The sequence below is a fragment of the Peromyscus maniculatus genome, chromosome X (assembly GCF_049852395.1).
Source record: "Peromyscus maniculatus bairdii isolate BWxNUB_F1_BW_parent chromosome X, HU_Pman_BW_mat_3.1, whole genome shotgun sequence".
Classification (NCBI taxonomy): domain Eukaryota; kingdom Metazoa; phylum Chordata; class Mammalia; order Rodentia; family Cricetidae; genus Peromyscus; species Peromyscus maniculatus.
In genome coordinates this window covers 140,302,179-140,329,895 of record NC_134875.1, presented here as the reverse complement: position 1 = coordinate 140,329,895, position 27,717 = coordinate 140,302,179, and the positions used below count along the sequence as shown (strand labels likewise).

At 43.9% G+C, this 27,717-nt stretch overlaps 2 protein-coding genes and 1 non-coding gene across 23 annotated transcripts in view; 2 read left to right on the top strand and 1 right to left on the bottom strand.

The window, feature by feature from the left end:
- The window catches only part of Pfkfb1 (6-phosphofructo-2-kinase/fructose-2,6-biphosphatase 1), a 201,550-nt gene that overhangs the window by 118,328 nt on the left and 55,505 nt on the right, over positions 1-27,717 (bottom strand). For 8 of the 13 annotated variants that reach the window (XM_042268768.2, XM_076562062.1, XM_076562060.1 and 5 more), the window contains 3 exons: positions 27,111-27,240; positions 23,872-23,934; positions 22,654-22,718 (listed from right to left, as the gene is read on the bottom strand). In XM_042268768.2, the coding sequence (XP_042124702.2) occupies positions 22,654-22,718; positions 23,872-23,934; positions 27,111-27,240 (258 nt within the window). Of the gene's footprint in view, positions 1-22,028; positions 22,342-22,653; positions 22,719-23,871; positions 23,935-27,110; positions 27,241-27,717 lie in introns of those variants that run through there. The other 5 variants (XM_076562067.1, XM_015989062.3, XM_006995633.4 and 2 more) reach the window with 3 other exon arrangements.
- Tro (trophinin) lies at positions 9,739-20,820 on the top strand. Of its 9 annotated transcripts, none has more exons than XM_006995642.4 (13): positions 9,739-9,996; positions 11,364-11,433; positions 11,730-12,884; positions 13,532-13,636; positions 13,735-13,798; positions 13,992-14,071; positions 14,522-14,613; positions 15,255-15,334; positions 15,413-15,455; positions 15,859-15,921; positions 16,393-16,507; positions 17,330-20,445; positions 20,605-20,820. In XM_006995642.4, the coding sequence occupies exons 2-12, from the start codon at positions 11,389-11,391 to the stop codon at positions 20,432-20,434; spliced, it is 4,947 nt and encodes a 1,648-aa protein (XP_006995704.1). In that variant the 5' UTR covers positions 9,739-9,996; positions 11,364-11,388; the 3' UTR covers positions 20,435-20,445; positions 20,605-20,820. The 9 variants fall into 9 exon arrangements, with proteins under 9 accessions (XP_006995704.1, XP_076418172.1, XP_015844539.1 ...); XM_076562057.1 differs by having other exon boundaries at positions 9,765-9,788; positions 13,511-13,636; XM_015989053.3 differs by having other exon boundaries at positions 9,891-9,996; positions 13,511-13,636.
- On the top strand, positions 16,096-16,218 carry LOC121825950 (small nucleolar RNA SNORA11). The gene has a single exon (XR_006068311.1). It is a non-coding gene; the product is annotated as a small nucleolar RNA SNORA11 (small nucleolar RNA).

The window sequence follows — 27,717 nt, the reverse complement described above, 5'->3', positions numbered from 1 at the left end:
TCACAGAGATCCACCTGGCTCTGCCTCCTGAGTGCTGGGATTAAAGGCATGCGCCACCACCACCCGGCTAAAAGCAATATTTTTAATATAAAACAAGAACTACCATATATCCAAGCTATACCACTCCCTTTATTTTTTGAGCAGTTCCTTACTTTCTAGTACTCTAAGTTGCCTCAGGGTCATACTACGTTTTTCTCAGATGATCCCTGGAATTAGTGATTTCTCCACAATTTTGGCTCTTTTATTGGAGATTATTATTTAAGAACCAAGATCTAGATATCAGGGTTGTTTAATATTATGAACTTATCTTGAGAGAAAGATCAAGAAAATGCATTTTATGAATTAACTTGTATATATACACATATCATTGTTTTTATTCATACATCTTTGTATGAAGTAAGGTAAGCATGATTTCTTCTGGAAGTTCCTAATTCCAATTCAAGAATACATTTACATCTGTCTTTCTTGATTATCTGTAATTTCCCTTTCTGATGGCTTTCAGAAAGTTTGACCATCATCCACCACTCATTTCTTCATTTGTTCCATCCTAGCATGTTTGGATCGGGGCTTCTGTTAACTGTTAATCCATGTTGTGATAATAAAGAAATGTATACTCTCTGTTCTCCCAGACCCAATACCACAGTCTCATCCCTAGCAGTGTAGCCTTCCCTTACCACTGCCCATATCTCCTGTGGATCCCACAAACCATTTCCTCCTAACTCCTTCCCCCTACTACTGCTTTGTCCCAGACCCCAACTCCAGCAGGAACCCCTGCTAAACCCAAGGGCACCTCTTCCCAGGGCAACAAGTAGGCTGAAGTCAGACCCAGACCTCTCTTACTGCTTGCTCCCGAGATCCAATTTCCCCAGTCTCATCCCCAGCTCTGTAGCTGGAAACCTGCTGTGGTCTCCCTTTCCTTTCTGACCTCATCCCCAAGGGATCACAAAGACATCCTCCTCCTCCTCTAACCTTCCTGCCCCAAACTCACTGCAGTACCCCAGCCTCCAACACCAGCAGGCTTTCCCTGTGGACACACCAGCTGAACAGGCCAGAAAAACAGGTAACACACTGCAACCACACCCTTGGAAAATCCAGAGAGGAAACAGAAACAAAGGAACAAAACACTCACCCAACAAAGACCAATATAGAAATCAGCACCTAGACCTTTAATCATCCCAAGCCCAGATGCTAGTGTAAAAACACAATCAACAAAAGCCAGGGTAATATGTCTCCACTAGAGCCCAGATACCCTACAATAGTAGGACTTGAATATAAGAACATAGCTGAAGCACAAGAAAAAGACCTTAAAACCAGCTATATGAAGATGATAGACGTACTTAAATAGGAAATTAATAAGTCCCTTAAAGAAATCCAGGAAAACACAAACAATTGGAGGAAATGAATGAATCTCTTAAAGAAAGCCAAGAAAACACAAGCAAACAGTTGAAGAAGATAAATAAAACTGTGCAAGACTGAAAATTGAAATAGAAGTAACAAAGAAAACCCAAACTAAGATAAAACTGGAAATAAAAAATTTAGGAGCTCAAACAGGAATGACATCTTCACCAACAAAATACAAGAGATGGAAGAGAGAATCTCAGGTGCTGATGACACATTAGAAGAAATGAATACATTGATTAAAAAATGTTAAATCTAAAAAACTCCTGACACAAAACACCAAGGAAATCTGGGACACTATTACAAGACCAAACTTTAGAATAATAGATATAGAAGAGGGAGAAGAAACTCAGATCAAAGTCCCAGAAAATGTTATCAACAAAACCATGGAAGAAAAATTTCCTAACCCAAAGAAGGAGATGCCTGTAAGGTACAAGAAGCATTCAGGACACCAAATAGGTTGAAAGTAGAAAAGAAAGTCCCCTCACCACATAATAATCAAACACTAAAAGTATAGAACAAAGAAAGCATATTAAAAATTGCAAGGGAAAGAGACCCAGTAACATATGAAAGTAAACCTATTAGAATTATACCTGACTTCCCAATGGAGACTCTAAAAGCCAAAAGGGCCTGAACAGATGTGCTGCAGACTCTAAGAGACCTCAGATGCCAGGTCAAACTATTATACCCAACAAAATTTTAATAACCACAGATGGAGAAAAAGAGATTACATGATAAACTCAAATTTAAACAACATCTGTCTACAAATCAAGCCCTACAGAAGGTGATAAAAGGAAAATTCCAACCTAAGGAGGTTAACTATATACATTAAAACACAGGAAATAAATAATCTCACACCAGAAAAATTAAAAGAAGGGAAGCACATACCCACCACCACCACCACCACCACCACCACCACCACCACCACCACCACCACCAATACTGCCACTACCAACAACAAAATAACAGGAATCAACAATCATTGGTCATTGATATCTCTCAATATCAATGGTCCCAATTCCCCAATAAAAAGACACAGACTAACAGAATGAATGCAAAACAGGATCTATTCTGATGCATGCAAGAAACACACCTAAACATCAAAGACAGACATTACCTCAGGCTCAGTAGTTGGAAAAAGATAGCCCAAGCAAATGGACCTAAGAAGCAAGATGGTGTAGCCACTTTAATATCTGACCAAATAGACATCAAACCAAAACTAATCAGAAGAGATAGGGAAGCACACTACATACATATCAAACAAAAAAATCCACCAGGAGGACATTGCATTTTTTAAACCTATACCCAAACATCATGGCACCAAAGTTTGTGAAAGAAACACTACCACAGCGTAAATCACATATTGACTCTCACACCCTGACAGTGATGGACTTGAATACCTCACTCTCACCAACAGACAAGTCATCTAGACAAAACCAGAGAAATACTGTATCTAACAAATGTTATAAAACAATGGACTTAACATATATTTACAGGACATATTACCCAAACACAAAAGAATATACCCTCTTCTCGGCACCACATGGAACTTTATCCAAAATTGATCACATACTCAGACACAAAACTAGTCTCAACAGATACAAGAAAATTGAAATAACTCCCTGCATTCTGTCTGACCACCACAGACAAAAGATGGATATCAACAACAGAAACAACAGAAAGCTGACAAACTCATAGAAACCAAGCAACTCTCTACTGAATGAAAAATGGGTCAAGACAAAATAAAGAAAAAATAAGACTGTCAAGAATTCAAAGAAAATGAATACACAACATACCCAATCTTATGGGACACAATGGAAAACAGTGTTAAGAGGAAAGGTCATAGCACTAGTCACTAGTTACTTAACAGCACACCTGAAAGCTCTAGAACAAAAAGAAAAAAAATCACACCCAAGAGTAGACGGCAAGAAATGACCAAACTCAAGGCTGAAATCAATAAAATAGAAACAAAGAACAATACAAAGAATCAATGAAACAAAGAGTTGGTTCTTTGAGAAATCAACAAGATAAATAAACCCTTATCCAAACTACCTAGAAGGCAGAGAGAATAGCCAATTTAACAAAACCAGAAATGAAAAAGAATGCATGACAACAGATACTGAGGAAATCCAGAGAATCATCAGGTCATACTTCAGAAACCTGTACTCCTACAAATTGGAAAATCTAAAAAAAAAAAAAAGGATAATTTTCTGGATACATACCACTTAGTAAATTTAAAGAAACTTATAACCCCTAGTAAAATAGAAACAGTCATTAAAAGTCTCCCAACCAGTCTGGAGAGATGGCTCAGAGGTTAAGAGCACTGGCTGCTCTTCCAGAGGTCCTGAGTTCAATTCCCAGCAACCACATGTTGGCTTACAACCATCTGTAATGAGATCTGGTGCCCTCTTCTAACCTGCAGGGATACATGCAGACAGAACACTGTATACATAATAAATAAATAAATAAATAAATAAATAAATAAATAAATAAATCTTTTAAAAAAGTCTCCTAACCAAAAAAGTCCAGGGCCAGATGGTTTTATGGCAAAATTCTACCAGACTTTTAAAGATGACTTAAGGCCAATACTCCTCAAATTATTCCACAAAATAGAAACAGAAGGAAGATTGCTCAATTTATTTTATGAGGCCACATTCACACTGATATCCAAACCACATAATGACTCAACAAAGAAAATTACAGCCCAATTTCCCTTATGATTACAGACGCAAAAATACTCAATGTAATACTTGCAAACAGAATCCAAGAACTCATTCAAGAGATCATCTACCATGATCAAGTAGACTTCATCCCAGAGATGCAGGGATGGTACACTATATGAAAATCAGTCAATGTAATCCACCATATAAACAAACTGAAAGAAAACCTCATTAGATGCTGAAAAAATGTTAATGACAACATCCAACACTCCTTCATGATAAAAGTTCTGGAGAGAATAGGGATACAAGGGACATACCTCAACCTAATAAAGGCTACTTACAGCAAACCTATCACCAATATCAAATTAAATGAAGAGAAACTCCAAGTATTTACACTAAAATCAGAGACAAAAGGTTATCCACTCACTTCATATCTATTCAATATAGTACTTAAAATTTTATCTAGAGCAACAAGACCACTGAAGGAGATCAAGGGGATACAAATTGGAAAGTAAGAAATCAAAGTATTGTATTTTACAGATAATATGATAATATACATAAGTGAACCTAAAAATTCCACCAGGGAACTCCTACAGCTGATCGGCACTTTCAGCAAAAAGGCTAGGTACAAGATTAACTCAAAATATCAGTAGCCCTCCTATATACAAATAGAAACAGACTGAGAAAGAAATCAGGGAAACAGCACCTTTCATAAAAGTCCCCTATAATATAAAGTATCCTGGGGTAACTCTAACCAAGCAAGTGAAGGACTTTTATGATTAAAAACTTCAAGTCTTTGAAGAAAGAAACTGAAGAAGATATCAGAAGATGGAAAGATCTCCCATGCTCATGGATCGGTAGGATTAGCATAGTAAAAATGACCATCCCACCAAAAGCAATCTACAGATCCAATGCAGTCCCCATCATAGTTCTAACACAATTTTTTAAAGACCTTGAAAGGACTATTCTCAGCTTCATATGGAAAATCAAAAAAACAATCCTGAATAATAAAAAAAATTCCAGAAGTATCACCATCCATGATTTCAAGGTGTACTACAGAGATATAGTAATAAAAACAGCATGATATTGGTATAAAAACAGACATGTTGTCAATGTAATTGAATTGAAGACCCAGGCATAAATCAACATATATATGTTTTTGATAAACAGTCCAGAAATACACATTGGAAAAAAACATAGCATCTTCAACAAATGGTGCTGGTCAAACTGGATGTCTGAATGTAGAAGAATGCAAATAGATCCATATTTAACAGCCTGCACAAAACTCAAGTCCAACTGGGTCAAGAGAACTCAACATAAAACCAGATACCTGATAGAAGAGAAAGTGGGGAATAGTCTTGCACTCTTTGGCACAGGAGAAGACTTTCTGAACAGAACACTGTTAGCACAGACACTAAGATCAACAACAAATGAATGGGACCTCATGAAACTGAGAAGCTTCTGTATGGCAAAGGTAAATGTCATTTGGATAAAACAGCAGCCTACAGAATGGGAAAAGTTTTTTTTTTACCCACTCCACTTCCAATAGAGGACTAATATCCAAAATACATAAAGAAGTCAAGAAACTAGATATAAAAATACTATAAATAATCCAATTTAAACATGGGGAATAGATAACCCCAAGTAAAAAATGGGGTATAGATCCAAACAGAGAATTTTAATAGAGGAATCTCAAATGGGTGAGAAGCACTTAAAGTAATGTTCAACATCCTTAGCCATCAGGGAAATGTAAATAAAAAAGGCTGAGATTTCATCTGTAAGAATGGCTAAGATCAACATAACGTGATATAGCTCATGCTGGTGAGGATGTGAAATAAGGGAATACTCCTCCATTGCTGGTGGGAGTGAAAACTTGTACAGCCACTATGGAAATTAATACAGTGGTTCCTCAGAAAGTTGGGAATTGATCTACCTCAAGACACAGCTATACTACCCCTGGGTATATACTCCAAAGACATTCCATCCTACCACAAGTATACTTGCTCAACTATGTTCAGTCTGGCTTTATTCATAATAGCCAGAAACTGAAAACAACTTAGATGTCACTCAATAGAAGAATGAATGAAAAAGTGGTACATTTACATAATGAAGTATCACTCAATTGTTAAAACAATGACATCATGAAATTTGCAGGCAAATGGATGGGACTAGAAAAAATAATCCAAAATGAGGTAACCCAGACCCAGAAAGACAAATATTGTATGTACTCACTTATAAGTGGATATTAGCTGTTAAGTAAATGATAACCAAGCTACAATTCATAGACCCAGAGAGGTTAGGTAACAAGGAGGGGTTTAGGGTTGATGTAGAGATCTCCCTGGGAGGGATAAATAGATTTCATGGGCAAACTCTAGGCAGATGGGGATAGGAGAGATAGGTGGGGTGTATGGCATCAAAGGAGTGTGGGGAGTGCCAGCTGGAATTGAGGGGGTCATTTGGGGTGGTATGGAAACCTAGTGCAGTGGAAACTTCCTGGAATCTATGAAGATGATTCTAATAAAAACTCCTAGTAATGGGGGATAGAGAGTCTCAACTAGCCATCCGTTGTCACCAGGAGAGGCTTCCAGTGGCAGGACTAGGTTGCAGTCAATTGAGTTGTTGGCCAAATGGGGTCCCATGGAAATTCCCAAACAACCCAGGCTGTTGCTAAGACAGAAGATTGCTCTCTGCAAACTAACAGCAGGGCCTCATTGCTGAGGACAACAACCACACAGCTCACTGTGAAACCCTCACCCTATGTTCTAGTCTCCTTGGTGTGGGAAGGTATTCTGCAGGCTACCACAAATAGAAATATAGACAGCAACTGAGACACAAAAGCTCTGACCTACAATATGTCCTGCCTGGAAAACAGAGTAGGGCAATGGTAGCACAGATCATGTGGGAGTAACCACCCAATGTCTGATTAGATCTAAGGTCTCCTTCATGAGAAGGAACTCACACCCAGCACTGCTTTGGTAACCAAGAACCAGAGACTAGATAGCCCAGAGACCTATGGTAAAACCAAATACTACTGGTCAAAAAATTAATGAAATGATTTCTAATGATATTCTGCTATACTCATAGATCAGTGCCTTATCCAGTCATCATAAGAGAGGCTTCCTCTGGCAGCAGATGGGAACAGATGTAGAGACCCACAGCCAGACATTATTCAGAGTCTAAGTTCGATGTTTCCATCATATCCCTCCCCCTAGAGCTCAGGGAATCCCACGGAAGAGAAGGTTGAAGATTGTAAGAGCCACAGGAGATGGAGGACACCAGCAGACTAAGTCCTCTGAATCAATTAAGAAAGGTGAATATGAGCTCACAGAGACTGAGGCAGCAAGCCTAGGGCCTACACAGGTCTGCACCAGATCCTCTCTGTATATATTATAGCTATTAGCTTATTATATTTATGGGACTCTTGAATGAGTGAAGGAATGGGTCTCTGATTCTTGTATGTATAATTGGGAGTCTCTTCCTTTTGTTAGCTTGCTGTGTCCAGCTTCAATGTGATATTTTTTTTGTTTTATCTTGTTATATTTTATTCGTTATGTTTGGTTATCTCTTAGGAGCCCATTCTTTTGTAATGAAAGACACAAATGGAGTGGATCCGGAGGGCAGGGAAAGTCAGGAGGAACTGGGTAGAGGGAGGGGAAACTATAATCAGGATATATTGTGTGAGAAAAAAAATCTATTTTCAATAAAAGAACAATAAGGGAAAAAGTAAAGAAATGTCCTACCTAGAGGACAGTATTTAGAGGGTTTCCTTCGCCCTCATTTTATAGTTTCCAGTCAATCAGTTGTCCAATATAGTAAGGTAAATTGTTCCTTTTTTTTTTTTTTTTTTTTTTTTTTTGGTTTTTCGAGACAGGGTTTCTCTGTGTAGCTTTGCGCCTTTCCTGGAGCTCACTTGGTAGCCCAGGCTGGCCTCGAACTCACAGAGATCCGCCTGGCTCTGCCTCCCGAGTGCTGGGATTAAAGGCGTGCGCCACCAACGCCCGGCAATTGTTCCTTTTTTCACCTTTTGCAACATTACTTAGGTTCTTTCAATCTTCAGTTCCTTTTTCCTTTTTCATCATAAAAATGTGTAATTTCAGGATACTTTTGTAATAAAGTTAGATTTACTAGTCACAGATTTTATTTCACCAAGGGATCACTGTATGCTGTGGCTAATTTTGTTGTATATATTAAAGTTCACATTTTGTGATGTTCAGTTCTATGTGTTTTGACAAATACTCTCTTCTTAGATTTGTTAAGACTTCATTTGTGGCCCTACTTAGGATTTGCACTGGAGAATGCTGCATGTATATTTGAGAAGAATGTGTGTTCTGCAGCTGTTGGTTGGAATGTTCTGTAGATGTCTGTTAAGTTCATTTAGCCTAAAGTGAAATTCAAATCCTTCTCTTCTTTACTGATTTTCCATCCAGATAATCCCTACATCGTTGGAAGATGGGTATTGAAGTTCTTTACTATTCTTCTACTGCACTCCATCCCTCCATTCATTATTAACATTGTTTCACATATCCAGGTAATTCAATGTGAATTCATATATATTTGTAATTTTTATGTGATCCTTGTGAAATGTCTCTTATTATATAGTCTTTTGTTGTTGTTTTGGTTTTTTGTTGTTTTTTTTTTTGTTTTGTTTTGATAGAGGATCTCACTATGTAGCCCTGGCTAGGCTCTGAACTCGCAGAGTTCTGCCTGTCTCTGCCTCTGAGTACTGGGATTAAAAGCATGGACCACCATCCCCAAGCTGTAATGTCATTCTTTTTATAATGTGTCATTTTAGTTTTTGACTTCATATCTTTTTTATCTGACATAATCATCTCTACTCACTTTAACATAATTGAATGAAAAAGTGAATGCCACAAAATGTTTCTTGTACTGGGAATAGTGCACTATATCACAAGAGACAGCCTAAGTCCTTGCTCAGTGCATCAGTAAAAGAAGAACATGAAAAAAAAAGACATTCATGTATATCTGTATGTGTATACAATACAGATGTACATGTGTATATATGCATTACATGTATACAATTTTTATATATAGTTTCACTGTAGAAGGCTATACTTGAAATCAAGATCCTTCCACATCTTCCTCCCAAGTAGTTCTGGAATTACATCAGTGCTTTGTTAAATGCCCACTCCAATATTTTTCAAATAATTTGCTTTTTAAAAAGGCATCAATGCAATTATTTTGAAATAAATTGAAACATCCACGGATTTTATTACATTTTTATTTGTAATAAATAATGTGTTTGTGTGCAAACAGAACTGCGAGGACAACTTGTGGGAGTAAGGTTCTCTCCCTCTACCATGTGGGTTCAGGGAATAGAATTCATGTCCTCAGGCTTAGTGGCAAGTGCTTTTACCCGCCGAATCATCTGACTGGCCCTAATTGATTTTTCTTACATCTACTTTAAAAAATATATATGAAATATATATTTAATTTATATATTATATAATATATATGAATTATTTGGGAGCATCCTGTTAATGTTTAGAGGCTCTAAATATCTTAATCTGGTCGTTTTTGAAAGTCAGCAATGAATGTGACATAATCCTCTGTTCTCACCGTGTATTATGCTATGTAATTAGTGTTGTCGGGGCAGGCGTGGGAGCTCTGAAGTCATTCTCTTCAGGAGAAACAGAAAAATCAAATAGAGCAGGGACACAGAATGGGGAACAGAGAAATGAAATGGAGAATAGGTGTGATGCTGAACAAGAGGTAGTAAACAGAAAAGAGGAGCTGCACTGAGGAGATCGGGAAGTCCTTAAGCAGGGAGGGGGTGGGGCGGGCCGGTAGGGACGGAGACCCCCCTCTGGAGGCGGAAAGAGGCAGGACCACTTCCGGCCAGGCGAGGGGGGGGGTAACAAGCTCAGACCTGAGCAGAGGCTTGGAGAGAGCAGACGTCCTCTGGACTCACGAGGGCGAGGTGAGCTGAGGTGGCTAGCTTTGGTAAAGACCCTGTGGGGCCTTCAAGGCTGCGGCTTCGGGGTGACTGGCTTCACACAACATTAAGGTTTGAAGAAAACCTGCCGGGGTTTGGGATCTAGCGGTTTCGATGTGGTGGGTGTAGAGGTGCCTGGACCCAATTCTCTGGGGGAAAGGCGGAGGCGGGATCTCTGGGCTACGGGAAGGTCTGGACTCAGTTTGGGGATGGAAAGAAGGGATGCAGACCTGTTTGGGGTTGTGGAAAGGAAACGTTGAGAAGTCGTTCTGGCTGTAGCAAAAAGGGAGGAGTACCAAGTTCAAGAGGGAGGTAAGGGACGGATTAAGGACCCGGATTAAGCTGAAGAAAGACCCCCTTTGGGCTACGGAGGATGGATCGGATCGGGACCAAGAAAGGAGCGACAGAAGCCTTTTTAAACGGCCAAAGGACCAGGCTTGGAATGGAGAAAGGGCGGGCTAGGATCCGGTTGGCACTGGTTTGAAAGGGGGAATGACCTGGTAGGGTTAGGGAGCTGGGAATCCACCAAGGGTATCCCTGTTGAATTTGGGGGTGGGGTATCCATGTTGCAGAAAGGGCGGGGCTGGGCCCTTGCGGACGTGGACCAAGGTGGGGGGGCAGTGTCAGCAGAGGCGACTGCGGCGCGGGGGGAGGGGGCTTGCGGAGGGGTGGGAGGTGCGGAGGACTGCGGAACCACAGCGAGGGTGAGTGGCTGACAGGCAGCGCGGACGCAAAGGAATGGGGGGGCTGCTGGGGGAGGGAGGAAGAGGGGGAGGCGCGAAGTGACCCTGCGAAGCCTGAGCCACTTCTGAAGGGAAAGGGTGGACTAGAAATGGTGTAGTTAGGAGGCGGCGGGTGGGACCGAGATGTTCTTTAGCTCAGAGGGGGAGGGTGGGCATAAGTGGAAACGAGATGGTGAGAGATGGTCCTGTCCACCAAAGCGCATGCGTACTGAGGGCCCTTAGGACCAAGCTCATTTGGGAAACCTGTGAGCATGCGGCATGCGTGTTGTGTGTGTGTGTGTGTGTGTGTGTGTGTGTGTGTGTGTGTGTGTGTGTGTGTGTGTGTGTGTGTGTGTGTGTGTGTGTGTGTGTGTGTGTGTGTTCTGTGCGCATGCGCACTGTCAGGTTGCGGTGTGGTTGAGGGTATTTAGGTGTAGGTCGTAGAACTGATTTGCCATCTTGGAAGTGCTGGAACTCAGAAACCAGATACCCTGAGCTTCTAGATAGGCAAACCCAGAAGGGTTTGATGCCCAAAATTAGGTAAATTCTTTCACCATTCAGATTTAGCGAGACTTCTGATGAATCTCCCTGCTTCCTTATTTTCCTCTAACTCAGCCCTATTTCTTTCAGGCTCAGCTACTAGCCTCTCAGGAAGATGGATAGAAGAAATGACTATGGTTATCGGATGCCCACATTCCAGGTGAGACCTCTCTGTATTCTTACCAGACCATCTGCCCTGCCCCAAATTCACTTACCACTCTGGAGTCCACTACCACTGTGTAGTTCCACAATTCCCTACCTAACCTCCCTACCTAACCTGGCTCAATCTTCCTTTGCATGGGGCTGGGAAGAGGGAAATTTGCCCGATTATCTCCTGCTTCCTCCTTGTTTTCCCACCCCCTTTCAATCAAACTGCCCAGGAGGAGAGTCCACTGTAAAGAGGGGTGGTTGTAGGGAGGCCAGATGGCCCATAGGATCATAATCCTAAGTATGTAGGGCCCTCTGCCTCCCTCTGGGAGCCTAGGGCTTCCTTTCTCTCCAGATGTACAGACTGAGACCACAGAGAAGGACAATGTCCTGATGATGCATACCATGTTGTCGGCATCCAAGGACCCCCCTGTTGCCAGCCGGCCTAAGAAAAACAAGACCAAGAAGACTTCTATTAAAGCTATTACTAAGACCACACCCACTCCCCCTCCAGTCCCATCTGCCAATGACATTGCTAGCAACAAGCCTAAAGTAACTCTGCAGGCTTTAAACCTACCAATGTTCTCCCAGATCAGCCAGGCTTCAACTACTACTGAGGCAGCCAATATCCAGGCTTCAGTTACTGCTCAGACCAAGAAAGCCAAGACAAAGAGAGTTACACCTAAGGTATCCCTAACTGGCACTGAGGATGTCACTACACAGCTCAAGTCACCCTTACATGCCCTAAACCTACCAGGTACCTCACCTGCTATCCAGTCACCAATTGCCAATGAGTCAGCTAATTCCCTGGCCTTGATAGCTGTCAGCAAACCCAAGAAAGCTTCTAAGGCTAAGAAGGCTGCCAATAAGACCATACCTAGTGCCACTGAGATCTCACTGGCTTCGACTGCTACACACACAGCTACAACCCAAGGCCAAACTGCTAAGGAGACAGCTAGTATCCAGGCCACAGCAGCTACTATCCGAACCAAGAAAACTTGCAAAGCTAAAAGAACAACTGCTAAGACCACTAATACTGACACTGAATATGTAGAGTCCTCAAATGCTGTTGAGGGATCTGGCAGACAGATTGAGGCCTCAACTGTAGTTCTAAGGCCCAAAAAGCCCAAGGGGAAGAAGGTTGCCAATAAAGGCCCAACTTCTGCTTCTGAGTTCTCTGAGGCTCCACCTGCCATTCAAATGGTCACAAACCATGCCCTATCAGTCACTGTACGGATCAGGAGAGGGTCCAGGGCTCGAAAGGCTGCCACTAAGACTCGGGCAACTGAAAGCCATGCTCAAATCACTGAACAAGGAGCTCAGGCCAAGATGGCTACCTCTCAGGCCAGCATTAGTGCCCTTGAGACTCAGGTTGCTGCTGCTGTCCAGGCCTTGGCAGATGACTATCTGGCTCAGTTGAGTTTAGAGCCCACAACCAGAACCCGGGGCAAAAGGAATCGCAAGGTGAGATCTCTGACATTATCCTTAACTTTTTGCTGCTTTCTCATTCCTATACTGGGTTGTTCATTTGTCTTATTTTTCCTGAGTCATTTAACTTCAAGAGTGACCCTGTGTTCATATAGGGTATAGGATAATGCTGAGAAGAATGTGATACAGTTGTGTCCACTAGTAGTTCATAGATTGGTAGGGAAATACATTTGTGTATTTGGTCAAGACCTATGTGTAACTCACTTTGTATTTACATCATATTTAACCATGTGTCATACTTTGTGTCATATACATTTACCCAGGTTATATGTGGATTTTTTGAAAAGAACTCTTACTAACTGGGGACTGTAAGTCCCAGTTTTACAGAGAAGAAAACAAAGTCCTGGAATGAAGTGATCCATCTAAGGCCTATAGATAGCGGAGTATGGTGGTGGCCAAATAAAAGGGAAAACCCCCAGGCCATGTCCTTGTTTGGCTGTGCCCTTGAGGTTGAAATACAATGTTACCTAGAAGCCAGTGAAAGAAAAGAGTGGGAGTCAGGGTAGCCAGTGTTAGGGCCACACCCCTCTGTAGGAGGCTTGCTAGACTCCAGGGGGATTTTTCTGGAAGAAACAGCAATCTTTTTCATTTGGTAACTCCAGAAATTTTGTCCATTGATAAAGTCTAAGCATCTCAATGGAGAAGAAAGAACTGGGAATAATTTCAGGCGGATCCCATGGGGCCGGAGGCCTCCACCACCCCGAGATGTGGCCATTTTGCAGGAAAGGGTAAGAATCCAATTTGCTCATGTCCTGCTTTTCTTTCTCTTCATTCTTCCAAGTGGTTTGCCACTGTATCGATACCTCCCCAACTGTTCCTTTTTTAGGCAAATAAGTTGGTGAAATACCTGTTGGTTAAGGACCAGACAAAGATCCCCATCAAGCGCTCAGGTAGCCTTCCTGAGCTCTCTTCACTTCTCTTTCCCCATGGCCTGTGGCTGTTTACTCATCACCTCCTCTCATACCGCCCCAGCAGCCACACTCATATTTCACCATAGCTACCCTGACCACATCGGGCTTGTAAAAGACCACAGTCATCTGGCCTCTGTACAGTTTAGCATCTTCTGTCTCCCCTTTCTTGCAGACATGCTGAAGGATGTCATCCAAGAATATGATGAGTATTTCCCAGAGATCATTGAACGAGCAAGCTATGCTCTGGAGAAGGTGACGGGGCAGCCCTGGGGGATGGGTGCACTGGGGAAACCTTAAACAGAAGAAAGGTATATGATCACCCTCCTGGGAGGAAGCACAGAGACCTAATACATTCTCATTACTGTGCTGATGAGCACACAGTGGCCTAGGGAGGGGCAGCCACTGATCACTCAGCAAGTCAGCGGTGGAAACACAGCCAGTACTAAAGCTATGTAGCTCAGTCCTAGCTTGTGTCTGTTGCTGGATACACCGTCTCATGTATTGCAGATGCTCAATATCACAAAGATGCTGTGGATGACTATCTTATGTTTGTTATATGTTTAATATGTGCTTGGTACTGAACTATGTGCTTTACAGTCATTTTCTATTTCATACAAAACTCTTTTCTGCAGAATGCCCAACATGCTAATTGATACCTAAGATATATTTTGCAATCTCACAGGCTATTCTTTTACTTGGCAGATGTTTCGAGTCAATCTGAAGGAAATTGATAAGCAAAGTAGCTTGTATATTCTTATCAGCACTCAGGAGTCCTCTGCAGGCATACTGGGAACGTAAGCTGGGAAAGTGCTAGGGTGGGAAGGGGCTTCTGCTTCCTCTGAGCAGCTCAGGAAAGATGGTCTAAATGCCCATGTCCCAGCTCCCACACATGACTGGATCCCTGTGAGCATCAGTGGTACTAGATTATGACAGAAGGGCTTCAGAGCCTGGACTGGGGCATTCCTGCCTTCACGTTTGCTTTCTCACAGGCTCCCAGGAAATCAGCCTCTTGTTACTTTTGTCTCTTCTACTGGGTGCCTGGCCTGGCTGTGGAAGGGTGGCTCTCAGAGGGACTTCTGGTGTGGATCACGATGCTTGAGGGAGGGGTGTCACTGGGGTTCCATCTAGAACTTCTTGGGGCCAGGGGCTTTAGGAGAGGAAGAAAGACTCCCAATAACTGAGTGCCTGTGTGGTTGACAGGGATTCGTCCATGTCCTGCTAACCCTGGGTAGGGATATTATGTGGCTTCCCATTTTACTGGAGACCTTGACTCAAGAGTGAAAGCACCTTGCCTTGGGCCATAGATAGCTGGGACCACAGAATAGGCTGAATTCTCTGTATCTGAGGAATCTAGGAGAGGCTGGCCTAATGAACTGTGTTGGATAGATGATGACTTATGATCATAAACTTTCTCTTTGTCCTGTTATCCTCTTAGGACCAAGGACACACCTAAGCTCGGCCTCCTCATGGTGATTCTGAGTGTCATTTTCATGAATGGCAACAAGGCCAGTGAGGGTGAGTGGCATGCAGTTGAATAGGTGGCTGTTGTCTGAATTCCAGATGCTCATTTTCTCTCCTTGCCTCCTCTTACAGCTGTCATCTGGGAGGTGCTGCGCAAGTTGGGGCTGCGTCCTGGGTATGATTGGGCTCTCTCAGCGCTTGCTGTCCGTGTTGTCTTTTGGCAAGAGAGGATGGTCCCAGGATTGCATCAACCTGGTGGTCTGGGGAGCGTGGGGTGGGGGTGGGGATTGAGGGGTTTCTTACCCGGATGAATGACGAAATTGTTCTGAACTCTGCTTCTTTTCTCCTTTATGTCTTCTGTCTGTTCTGAGATGAGGTGTAAGGTGGACCTTCAGGCATCCCTGACAAAGTGCCATCTGGCCTCCACCGTTTTCTTCTAGTGGCCATATGCTCACTACTATCTTCACTTCGTTGAGACTGCCTCATTGGCTATAGAATCTGTTCCATGTTGGGAAATACCTCTACCTTCATCTGGGAAGTTCTGATCTGTATTCACTGATTATGTTTTCCTTTGCTAGGGTAAGACATTCACTTTTTGGAGAAGTGAGGAAACTCATCACAGATGAATTCGTGAAGCAGAAGTAAGTAGTGTTCAAGGTTTTGTGTACCTCTGAAGTGCTCTGGGTGTGGCAATTTGGTTCAAAAAATACTTAATGCCTTTCTCACACTCTTTATAGACAGATGGGCATCCTGTGGCCTAGACTCAAGTCCTATAAAAAATTCTTGTGGCCAAGCCCCATTAGGACCCTTGCAATGGTGTGTACTCATAGCAGGGGCCCAAAATGGCCCATTTATTAACAGCATACCCAAAAGCAATCTGGGGTTAGTCTTCATAGCAGACAAAACACATGTCTTTTGTGGTATCATGTCCTGTATATGAATCACCATGGCTTTACATGGAACCATGTTTCCATGGGAATGAGTCTGGGGAGGGGGGGGCTTGAAAATTTTTCTCCAGATTGTTGGTTTAGAGGAAATTGCTTCATCTGAGGCCTAGTGGTTAAACAATAGTTTTGCTTGTTTAGAAGCAAGTTTCATTTCCTTTCTCCAAGGTATCTGGAATACAAAAGGGTCCCCAACAGCAGACCACCTGAATATGAATTCTTCTGGGGCCTGCGGTCTTACCATGAGACTAGCAAGATGAAAGTCCTAAAATTTGCATGCAAGGTAATGAACTGCCTGAGCTTGGCACATTAAGGGAATGGGATTCTCCAGGCTGAGGTGGGCTGTGTGCAGTGAGACAGGTATGGGGCAACATATGCTTTGTATATAAATATATAAATCTACATTAATGTTCCAGATATATACTGCAAGATATACATCTTTCATTGTCTAGTTAATTTTTACATTGCATCATCAGTCAGTTCAGGCTGCCATTAGAAAATATTATTAATAACTGGATGGCTTTAGATACAGAAATTGATACACTCCCAAAATGTATCAGAGATAAAAAAAACCTGAAAATAAAAACCCTATATCAACATCTAGTACAGTCAGTTTCTGGTGTAGGCTTTTTCTGACTTACAGATGCTAACTTTTTCTGCAACTTCACATAGCATAGAGCAAGTCTGAATTCATTTTCATGCCTTTTCTTATAAGGGCATTAATCCTATTTGATCAAGGCCTCACTCATTTCACTTAAGTTATACCCATAAAAGACCCTGTCTGCAAATACAGTCATGATTAGGGGGCGGGTGTTCAACATAAGAATTCTGGGAAAATACAGTGTATAACATACTTAGTCTCTTATCGTTTCCCGCATTACAAATGGGGACATTTAGGCTCAGTGATATAAAGTAACTTGTCCAAGGACATAACTTGGGTGCCTGAGTTATCAGAGCTCAAGTTTGATATCAAGCCTTACTCATTAGAATTCTAGAAAGATTTTTTTTAAAATTTACCCTTTTAGTTTTGTGTGGATCCCATAAATGGGTGCTTCACATATAACTATAAAGGCTATTTTTCTTATAATTATAATTTCCATTTTAGGTACAGAAGAAAGATCCTAAAGACTGGGCTGCTCAGTACCGGGAGGCAGTAGAGATGGACGTTCAGGCTGCAGCTGTGGCTGTGGCTGAGGCTGAGGCCAGGGCTGAGGCAAGAGCCCAAATGGGGATTGGAGAGGAAGCTGTGGCTGGGCCCTGGAATTGGGATGACATGGATATTGACTGCTTAACAAGGGAAGAGTTGGGTGATGATGCTCAGGCTTGGAGCAGATTTTCCTTTGAAATTGACTCCAGAGCCCAAGAAAATGCAGATCCCACCAATAATGTCAACTTCAATCAAGGAGCTAGTACCAGAAATAGCTTCAGTGATGGTGCTAGTATTAGCTTTGGTGGTATAACCAACCCCAGTGGTGGCTTTGGTGGCATGCCCAGCCCCAGTGGTGGCTTTGGTGGCATGCCCAGCCCCAGTGGTGGCTTTGGTGGCAGAAATGGCATTACCTTTGGTAGTGTACCCAACACCTCTGCCAACTTCAGCAGTGCAGCCAGCATCAGCTTTGGTGATACATCCAACACTAGCACTAGTTTCAGTGGTGGAGCCAGCATTAGCTTCAGTGGTACACCCAGTACTAGTGCCACTTTTTGCAACACAGCCAGCATCAGCTTCGGTGGTGCACCCAACACTAGCACTAGTTTCAGCAGCGGAGCCAGCATCAGCTTTGGTGGTGCACCCAACACCAGCACCAGTTTCAACAGCACAGCCAGCATCAGCTTTGGTGGCGCATCCAGCATTGGCAGTAGTTTCAGTGGTGGATCCAGCATTAGCTTTGGTGGTTCTCCTACCACGAGTACCAGTTTCAGTGGTGGAGCCAGTATTAGTTTTGGTGGTGCACCTTGTACCAGTGCCAGTTTCAATGGTGGAGCCAGCTGTGGCTTTGGAGGCACACTTAGCAGTACCACAGCTAGCTTTAGTGGTGCGCTCAGCACCAGCACCAGCTTTGGCAGCGCACCTACCACAAGCACTGTCTTCAGTGGTGCAATTAGCACCACCACTGGTTTTGGAGGCACACTTAGCACCAGTGTCTGCTTTGGTAGCTCTCCCTGCTCTGGTGCCGGCTTTGGAGGCACACTCAGTACCAGTATCTGCTTTGGTGGTTCTCCTAGCACCAATACTGGTTTTGGTGGTACACTCAGCACCAGTGTTTCCTTTGGTGCTTCTTCTAGCACCAGCTCTGACTTTGGTGGCACACTAAGCACTAGTGTCAGTTTTGGTGGCTCTTCTGGCACCAGTGCTGGCTTTGGCGGTACACTCAACAGCAGTACCGGCTTTGGTGGTGCCATCAGCACCAATGCTGGCTTCAGCAATGCACTCAACAGCAGTGCCAGCTTTGGTGGTGCCATAAATACTGGCTTCGGCAATGCACTCAACAGCAGTGCCAGCTTTGGCGGTGCCATCAACACCAGCACCGGCTTCGGCAATGCACTCAACAGCAGTGCCAGCTTTGGTGGTGCCATTAGCACCAGTTCTGGCTTTGGCAGTGCACTCAGCACCAGTGCCAGCTTTGGTAGTGTACTCAATGGCAGTGCTGGCTTCGGCAGTGCCATCAGCACCAGTGCCAGCTTTGGTGGTGCGCTCAGTAATAGTGCTGGTTTTGGCGGTGCCATCAGCACCAGTGCCAGCTTCGGTGGTGCGCTCAATGGCAGTGCTGGCTTTGGCGGTGCCATCAGCACCAGTGCCAGCTTTGATGGTGCACTCAGTGGCAGTGCCGGCTTTGGCGGTGCCATCAGCACCAGTGCCAGCTTTAGTGGTACACTCAATGGCAGTGCTGGCTTCGGCGGTGCCATCAGCACCAGTGCTAGCTTTGATGGTGCGCTCAGTGGCAGTGCCGGCTTTGGCGGTGCCATCAGCACCAGTGCCAGCTTTGGCGGTGCCATCAGCACCAACCCCGACTTTGGTGGTGCATTCAGTACCAGCGTTGGCTTTGGTGGGGCACTTAGTACCACTGACTTTGGTAGTACGCATAGCAACAGTATTAGCTTTGGCAGTGCTCCCACTACCAGCGGCAGCTTTGGTGGTTCTCACAGCACTAATCTCTGTTTTGGTGGAGCACCCAGCACCAGTCTCTGTTTTGGCAGTGCATCTAACACCAACCTATGCTTTGGAGGCTCTTCCAGCACCAACTCCTGCTTTAGTGGTGCTACCAGTGCCAATTACAGTGAGGGGCACAGCACCAGTGCCATTTTCAGTTTTGGGAATGGGCTAAGTACCAGTGCTGGCTTTGGAAATGGATTGGGCACCAGTACTGGCTTTGGCAGCAGCCTAGGTACCAGCACCGGCTTTGGTGGAAGCTTAGGCCCCAGTGCTAGCTTCAATGGTGGCCTGGGCACCAGCACTGGCTTTGGTGGTGGACTAGGCACCAGCACTGATTTTGGTGGTGGACTAAATTCTAATGCTGACTTCAGTGCGGGACTGGGTACCAGTGCTGGCTTCGATGGTGGACTAAACACTAGCACTGATTTTGGTGGTGGACTGGGCACTGGCGCTGGCTTTGGTGATGGACTTGGCAGCAGCACTGGCTTTGGCGGTGGACTGGTCACTAATGGCTTTGCTGGTGACCTGAGTACCAATAATGGTTTTGGCGGCACACTTGGCACTGGTGCAGGCTTTAGTGTAAGCCTCAGCACTGGCGATGGCTTTGGCAGTGGGCCTAATGCCAGCTTCGACAGAGGACTGAATACCATCATTGGCTTTGGCAGTGATTCCAACACCAGCAGTGGCTTTACTGGTGAGCCCAGCGCCGGCTCCAGCTTCAGTAATGGACCCAGTTCTATTGTTGGCTTTAGTGGTGGACCAAGCACTGGTGCTGGCTTCTGCAGTGGACCAAGCACTGGTGGCTTTGGTGGTGGACCAAGTACAGGAGCTGGCTTCGGCGGACCAAGCACTGGAGGTGGCTTCGGAGGACCAAGCACTGCACCTGGCTTCGGTGGGGGACTGAGTACCAGTACTGGCTTTGGTGGTGGACTGAGCAGCAGTGCCGGCTTTGGTGGTGGGCTGAACAGCAGTGCTGGATTCGGCGGTGGACCAAGCACCGGTACTGGCTTCGGTGGTGGAGCCACTAACCTGGGTGCCTGTGGCTTCTCTTACGGCTAATGAAGTTTCAGGTAACTGCAATATTCCCATAGCCAGGACCCACGGGGAAGCCAGGATAGTTGGGAGCTACTAGACAGGAGGACCAAGGGAGAAGATGAAGACAAGAAGGGAAATGGGAGGAAATGGGCTTGGCGCTAACATGTCTCTGGGTATTCTGCTCTGTTTTTCAGGTTTGTTACCCATGTTTACAGATACCGCTAACGCAGCAGTACTTCCCATGGAGCCAATGTGCAGCTTTGGAATCTCTGTCCACACAGCAGCCTAAGCAGCTACTACCCATTAGCTGAGTGAAACACTATGAAAAATCTGCTGTTCCTGCTTTGTGTTTGCTTCCTGTGTTGTTGTCATATTTTGGTATCAGAGTTACATTAAATTTGCCAAAGGAATCTGAGTTTATTCCATCTTTTGATATGGCTAGATGTGATGTTCAGGGTTTGTAGAACAACTAGAGTTCAAGTTAGCTTTTTGGGGACTCTGGGGCTCCAGCTAAAAGGCAGGTATTTCTCAGGGTCAGAGAGCTCTGGGAAAGAATGGCAGGCCAATGGATAATAGCTTGAGCAAAGATATAGAAGGGGAAAGCCCAAGGTAGAATGCAAACAGAAAGAGCTATGGATAGTAAATTCACACTAACTTGGTGTAATTGTATAAGAATAGAGGGTAAGATGGGAAGGAATTAGGAGTTGACGTGGGAGCAAGAAGACATTCTCTTGGGATAGGAAAGAAAAATAAAAATGGACTGTAGGGACAAAGCCAAATGAGAGGCAGGGGATTGATATGTAAGAGTCAGGAATTGACTGAAGTAGTATTAGACAGTGGAAAGGGACAGGGTGCCAGAAAATACAGGGTGACCCCGACTTAGAACAGGATTCAAGGGTGGCTGTGATGAAAGGACCAGGGAACAAAGGCGGCAGCAGCCAGGTTATGAGTCTGTTTATCACACGGACACTAGAACCTGGCCCATAATGATTAGTGTATGGCTAGTGGCTGAAGAAGTAGGTCCAAGTTGGTTAGGGATTACAAGAATATTGAGAGACTAAAGAACTAGGAGACAAAGGAGAGCTCAAAGGAACATACTGATGAACCAGGGCAGATATTGTTCATTTAGGAAATACTACATGAATGCCTATGGTGTGGAGGCATACTGCTAAAGTCTTAAGGATGATAACATTTTACAGACTTGAATAAACCGGAAGCTTCCAGCTAGTAAGTTAGCCCAGAGAGAGGATCCCACAAATGAAAACAGATAACCACTGAAGTTGAGGGGGTCATATGCCTGGGAGGGAGAGAGGGTGTTAATGGCATCATTACCATAGGCAATGAAATTACTCAGGATAGTAGCAAGAGTTGGAGGAGACTGAAGCTCTTTGCCCAAGTGCTAGATTCTTCTCTGAGTATAATGATGAATACATCTTGTCCCTGAGTACCTTGACTGCCAAGGAACAAAACCAACAGGAACTCACAAGGACCTATCTTTTTCATCTTTGAGAAGTGCTACCCCAGGACTCTTTGATCTCAGACGTCCTCACCCATTCTTCACCAACAGTACCAGAGTTGGGTTAGAATCAAGCTCTTGAGAACAATGGGAGAAGCCATATAGCCTCTTCCTGTCCTATAGGCGGGAAGACATGTCTTTATTCATTAGAAAATAGTTATTTAAGAAGAACTTTGTCCACGACTAAGTAGGCTCCTTAGGAATTGAGACTTGTTTGGGAGCTGCTACGGACTTCTTCACTGGAGGTAGGGCACTCTCAGGACAAAGCCAGAGTCTGCTTAGGGAGAACAAGGGCAGCAGTTCCTACAGGAGGAAAGCAACGAGGACAGAGGCAATCTGACCACTTGGAAAGGATTCAGTAATGGGCAGGGACAGTGTCCAGGGCTTCCTCAGGTTCACGGGTGATGTCCACATTCTAAGGAGAGAGCCCAGGGTTAGTAGGAGGTATAGGGTCCCAGTTCCTGCCAGGCATCCCTCTTTCAGCAGGGGATGGGTCCTGGTACTCTCCTTAGGCATGCCTGGGGAATCATGCCTGAGGCCTGTTTAGCAGGGATTGTCACAGCCCTGGGTCTCTATAGGCCTAGACTATGGTTCTTGCCATTTCTGAGTGCTGATTGATTTGAAACATCTGGGATGTCTGGGGCTGCAGACAGCCTTTCCCTGTGTGAGGGTATTTTCAGAATGTACCTTGTTAACAGTCAGCTTGGGTACAGAGCACTCCACCTACCTCAGGCTTGTCCCGGTGTGTGTTCACAGCTTCCACATTCAGGTAGATGGACTCCACTCTGCAGCCTCAGAAAAGAATAACTCATGTGTCCATCAACACTCAGGATAAGCACAGGTCTTCCCTAAGGTGTTATTTTCCCCTTTCCCGTCATCACTGCCCATACCCCAGGCCCATACTCTCTAGATCAGCAGTTCTCAATCTATGGGTCACGACCTTTTGGGGGGTTGCATATCAGGATCCTGAATATCAGGTATTGACATTACGATTCATAACAGTAGCAAAATTAGTTATGAAGTAGTGACAATAATTTTATGGTTGGAGGTCACCACAACATGAGGAACTGTATTAAAGGGTCACAGCATTAGGAAGGTTGAGAACCACTGCCCTAGATTATATCTCCCCTGAAGACAGGGGAGTTCAGAGGAGCTGTAGGATGTGTGGGAAAGATTTCGGGGCCAAAGCCCAGTTCTTTGTGTGTCTGTTTGCTTGGCTTCAATTGCTCATTTGTATATGGGGAAAGAAATGAGAGGAGATGATCTTTGTGATCTCCCCCAACTTCTGCGACCTATAAGCCAGTGGTCTTAATCCATGTATGACTGACAGAGTCCTGTGAGTCCTCCAAGCCATGCTAAGTGGAAGAGCCCTAGGCTGTGTACTGGGTACTCAAACCCAGGCAAGGTTTATTCAGAAGACAATTATAGCAATACTAAAGTTGTGATTCCTGGGAAGTTCTCGGGAACCCGAAGAAGAAGGTGCGTGGGGCTGACACAGGAGCTCCACTGTTCAGTGGTAACCCCTTCAGCACCATTCCTGTAGACTACCCTATCACAGGTCTCAGTTGGTCCTTTTATCCTGTTCACATCCTGGATTACATTTGATTTCCTTTCCTTGCTTATGAACCTTTCATAAGTAACTAATGCCCCCATTCTTCCATATGGCCTCAACCTATAATTTTCCTGAGGTATCTGTTGGGGACACAGATAGAACAATGTTCTGTACTCAGTACCCAAGCAGAGACAGAAAGGGCCAGGCTCTGGATCTGGATGCTAGTCTCCTCCTTCCCTCTTACCCTACTGTCACCAGCTGCACCTTTACCAGGACATCCTGCCAGCCACATAGGGAACCTCACCCAGGAACCTTCTAGAGCAAATGGTAGGCACTGGAGGCATAGTCCTGGCTTCTATGTGCCCTTCCTTAGATGAGAGTGAGGGTACTTACCATAAGCCACAGGTGTGAGTTTGAGCACTGTGTGCAGAGGACACTTGAGATAGGGCAGCTCATCTGGAAAGGAGGAAGAAACAGCCTTGAGAGGCGCAGTACTGGGCAGAGGACCACATCCAGGCTGCTGGGTGCTCCTTCTTCTACCTCTGCTTCCTACTTGAGTCCCAGTACAGACTTACAGCTGGTATTCTATAGGGTGGGTAGTCACAAGAGCAAGCTAAGCAGGGCGAAAGAGAGCAACCTAGCTGCCTGGAAACAGGAGAAAGACAGCCTTGGGAAAGGTGGACAGAGTGTGAGTCCCATGGTACGGCTAGATACCCACCTAGGGGCCTCAGTTCTTTACTCAGAATCAGCAGGAGATGAAAGCAAGCCTCCCTCCTGCCCTAGGTCACCTTTCCACAGCCTCTTTACACCCTCTACCCCCACCAGAGTCCACAAATCTGACACCTTTCTAAGTACTACTTCTGTGGCAGAGGCACATGTACTATTTGACTACTCCTATACTTTCCTCCAGCTCAGGCAGCAACCCCCCACTTCCCATCTGTCTCCCTGTTTTTGTCTCTCCCTCTTTCTCTGTGCGATTCCTACAACTTGTTTATAGACAATAACTGTGATTCACTGGTTTCCTGTTATTGACGATTACGCAGAAAGTGACTCTGAACATTTATGTACAATTTCCTTTCAAGACCAGTGTTTCTACTTTTCAGACAGACAGAAAGGAAGGGTGATCTGGCTCATTCCATAGATAAGGAAATGGGCTTCAAGGGGAAATGTACCATGGCTAGGAAGGGTACTCTGAAGACAAGATGCCTACTCTGCCCTTGCAGTTTCTAACTACCACCATGGAGAGCCTCACAGAGTACTGGGGATGTCCACTTTTTGGGGCACTTTGTCTTGATATCCACCTCACCACTCTCCAGACTGCATTACATATCCTTACTTCCCTTGTTTAGCTGGAGTACCATCTCTGGAAATGACTTCTTGTCCCTTAGGTTAAGTATAGGCTTTAAAGCATGCCACCATCCTCTCAATCTCCTGATATATCAAAAGAGGGCATTTTCCTGGAAATTGACTCTCTTCCTCCTCACTGTCAATCATTATAATTAAGCTCTGGGCCAGCGACATTTTTTGTGTGTATGAACACACTGTACCCTCATTGATGCTCTGAGTCCTGTCCACTGTTACTTTCCATATGAACAAACAGCTTTGGAGAACAGAAGTAACTTATCTACAGTCTCTGACCCAGCTCTACCACTGCCTCCTCTCTCTGGCTCTCAGTGTCCCCATTTTACAGAACAAGATTAGATTAGGTACAATCTGAAGATGCCCTGGCCCTGCAGTCTGCTGGTATGCATTCTAACTCATATAATTTCTCTGCGCATTCTTTATCTCTCTCCTGACTAAGGGTAAAACTATCTGCCTAGCTCTGTGTAACCTTGCTCCCAGGAGAAGTTGTGAACAGCTAGAATGGCCTCTGTGTGAAAGATGGTAAGAAATGGAGACATTGGGAAGTAACTGCAAGGCCCCTGTGTATATTTGAGAGGGCAGGGCCTCTGATAAGCATCTGGAATTAACTCCTATACCATGAACTTGGGCAAGTCATTTCACTGCTCCAAGCCTTGGTTTTCTCATCTGAGCAATGGGAACAGTGCTCACAATATCAAAGAAATGCTCTGAAAAGCAGAGATGTAAACATATCAGAATTCTAAGACTAAAAGGACCTCCATCACATAGTCCATCACCTATTTCAAGTAAGGACATTTTTAAGGGAGGATGTTGAAGACTAGGTAGAAAATAGGACTTATCCAATGCCAAGTTCTCAAGTTCCTTGGATTCCAATCTTGAATTATTCCATAGTTTACATATTCCTTACTTTGAAATTAGCATAACAGAATTGACTCAAGAATTTGGGACACTGTAGGCATTAAAAAATAGCATTTATGAGGGGCCCCTAGTTGGATCAGGCCCTCTGAATAGGTGAGACAGTTGATTGGCTTGATCAGTTTGGGAGGCAACTAGGCAGTGGGACCAAGTCCTGTGCTCGTTGCATGAGTTGGCTGATTGAAACCTGGAGCTTATGCAGGGACACTTGGCTCAGTCTGGGAGGAAGGGACTGGACCTGCCTGGACTGAGTCTACCAGGTTGATTGCAGTCCTGGGGGGGGGAGGATTTGCCCTGGGGGGGTAGGCTGGGGGTAAGGGGAGGGTGTGGGAGGGGGGAGAATAGGGGAACCCATGGCTGATATGTAGAACTCAATGGTATTGTAAAATAAAATAAAATAAAGTAAAATAAAATAAAATAAATAGCATTTAGCATTGCTCCCAAATATTTTCAAAATATTTTGGAAATGCCAACATTTCAGCATCCACATTAGAAATGGATTGTCATATGAAGGTGGTGCCAAACCACCTGAGAATTAGATGTAATATATATATATATATTATACATATATATGGCAGGATTTGAAGTCTGTGTATACATATGTATGGCAGCATATGTAGTCTCTCTCTCTCTCTCTCTTTCTCTCTCTCTCTCTCCACACACACACACACACACACACATGGCTGTATATGAAGTCTGTATGGTAATATATGAAGTCTTAGTGTGTGTGTGTACATATATTATATATATTAAGTATATACACACACATATGGCAGTATATGAAGCCTGTGTATATATGTATGACAGCATAGCATAAGTAGTCTGTGTATATATATATATGTATAGCAATATATAAAGTTTGTGTATACATACTTTCATAAATACAGGGTCTAGATAGTTTTTAAAAATAAATTACCACTTGAAAAAATTAAATTATAGACATTGCTATCTTGGAAAAATTATTCCTGAGTGTGCTTCAGAGACATACTGGCTCAGCATGTGAAGCTGTGGCAGACTGTTTCTGCTGGCTTTCAGTATGCAGATTCTACAGATTAGCTAAGAGTATACTAATAATGGCAATATAGCCCATAAATGCATCATCTGTTATTGGCTTTTAACATGTTTATTTCAATTTTACCATTAATTCTTTCCATTTTATAGTTGAGAAAACAGGCTGTTTCAACAAGGATAATAATACTTACTGAAGGTAGCACAGACACGTGTAACAAGCCTGAACCTAGATATCCTTGTTTTAAATATTGTGCTTTTAACCACTAAGATATAAACTAATTGCTGACATCAGCATCTCAAATCATATCCAGCTCTTCACCCAGGAACGGGGGGTGGAGTGTTACCTGAACTTTTATCCAGGAAGTATGCCAGGAGACACCGCATGACAGCCTGGTGACAGATCACTAGTACATTTTCTTGTCGTTCTAGCTCCATTATAACTGGCTCAAGACGCTGAACCAGATCCTCATAGGACTAAACAAAAAAGAAATACTTGGTGAGAAGTGGGAGTGGGGGTGAAGCATATTTACCCAGAGAAAAAAACTTGGTTTGGGAGCCAGTTGAATTGTTGACCCAACAGTATGACTAAGGCAAATCACTTGTTTCCTAGGGTTTTAGTTTCTTGTCTGTTAAATGAACCAATCAATAAGTGTGGGCTAAAAGACAACACTATACCCCTCACTATGAAATGTGTACTTAACTGTACAACTGGCATTTCAAAAAAATAAGGAAAATTCTGACCTGTAGTATTCCAAAATGAAAACAAAATAAGTGGGTGTAGACGCCACAGCTCAACTGGGATATTTGGCAATCTCATTAAGAAGAAGCTGGGATTTCAAAAACCTTATAGAAATAGCAGTTAAGCTAGGAGTTGGGACTCAACACAAATCTGAGACTCTCCGAGGACAAATCCTTATATTGCTGCAAGCCGCAGGAAAATGTAATGGAATT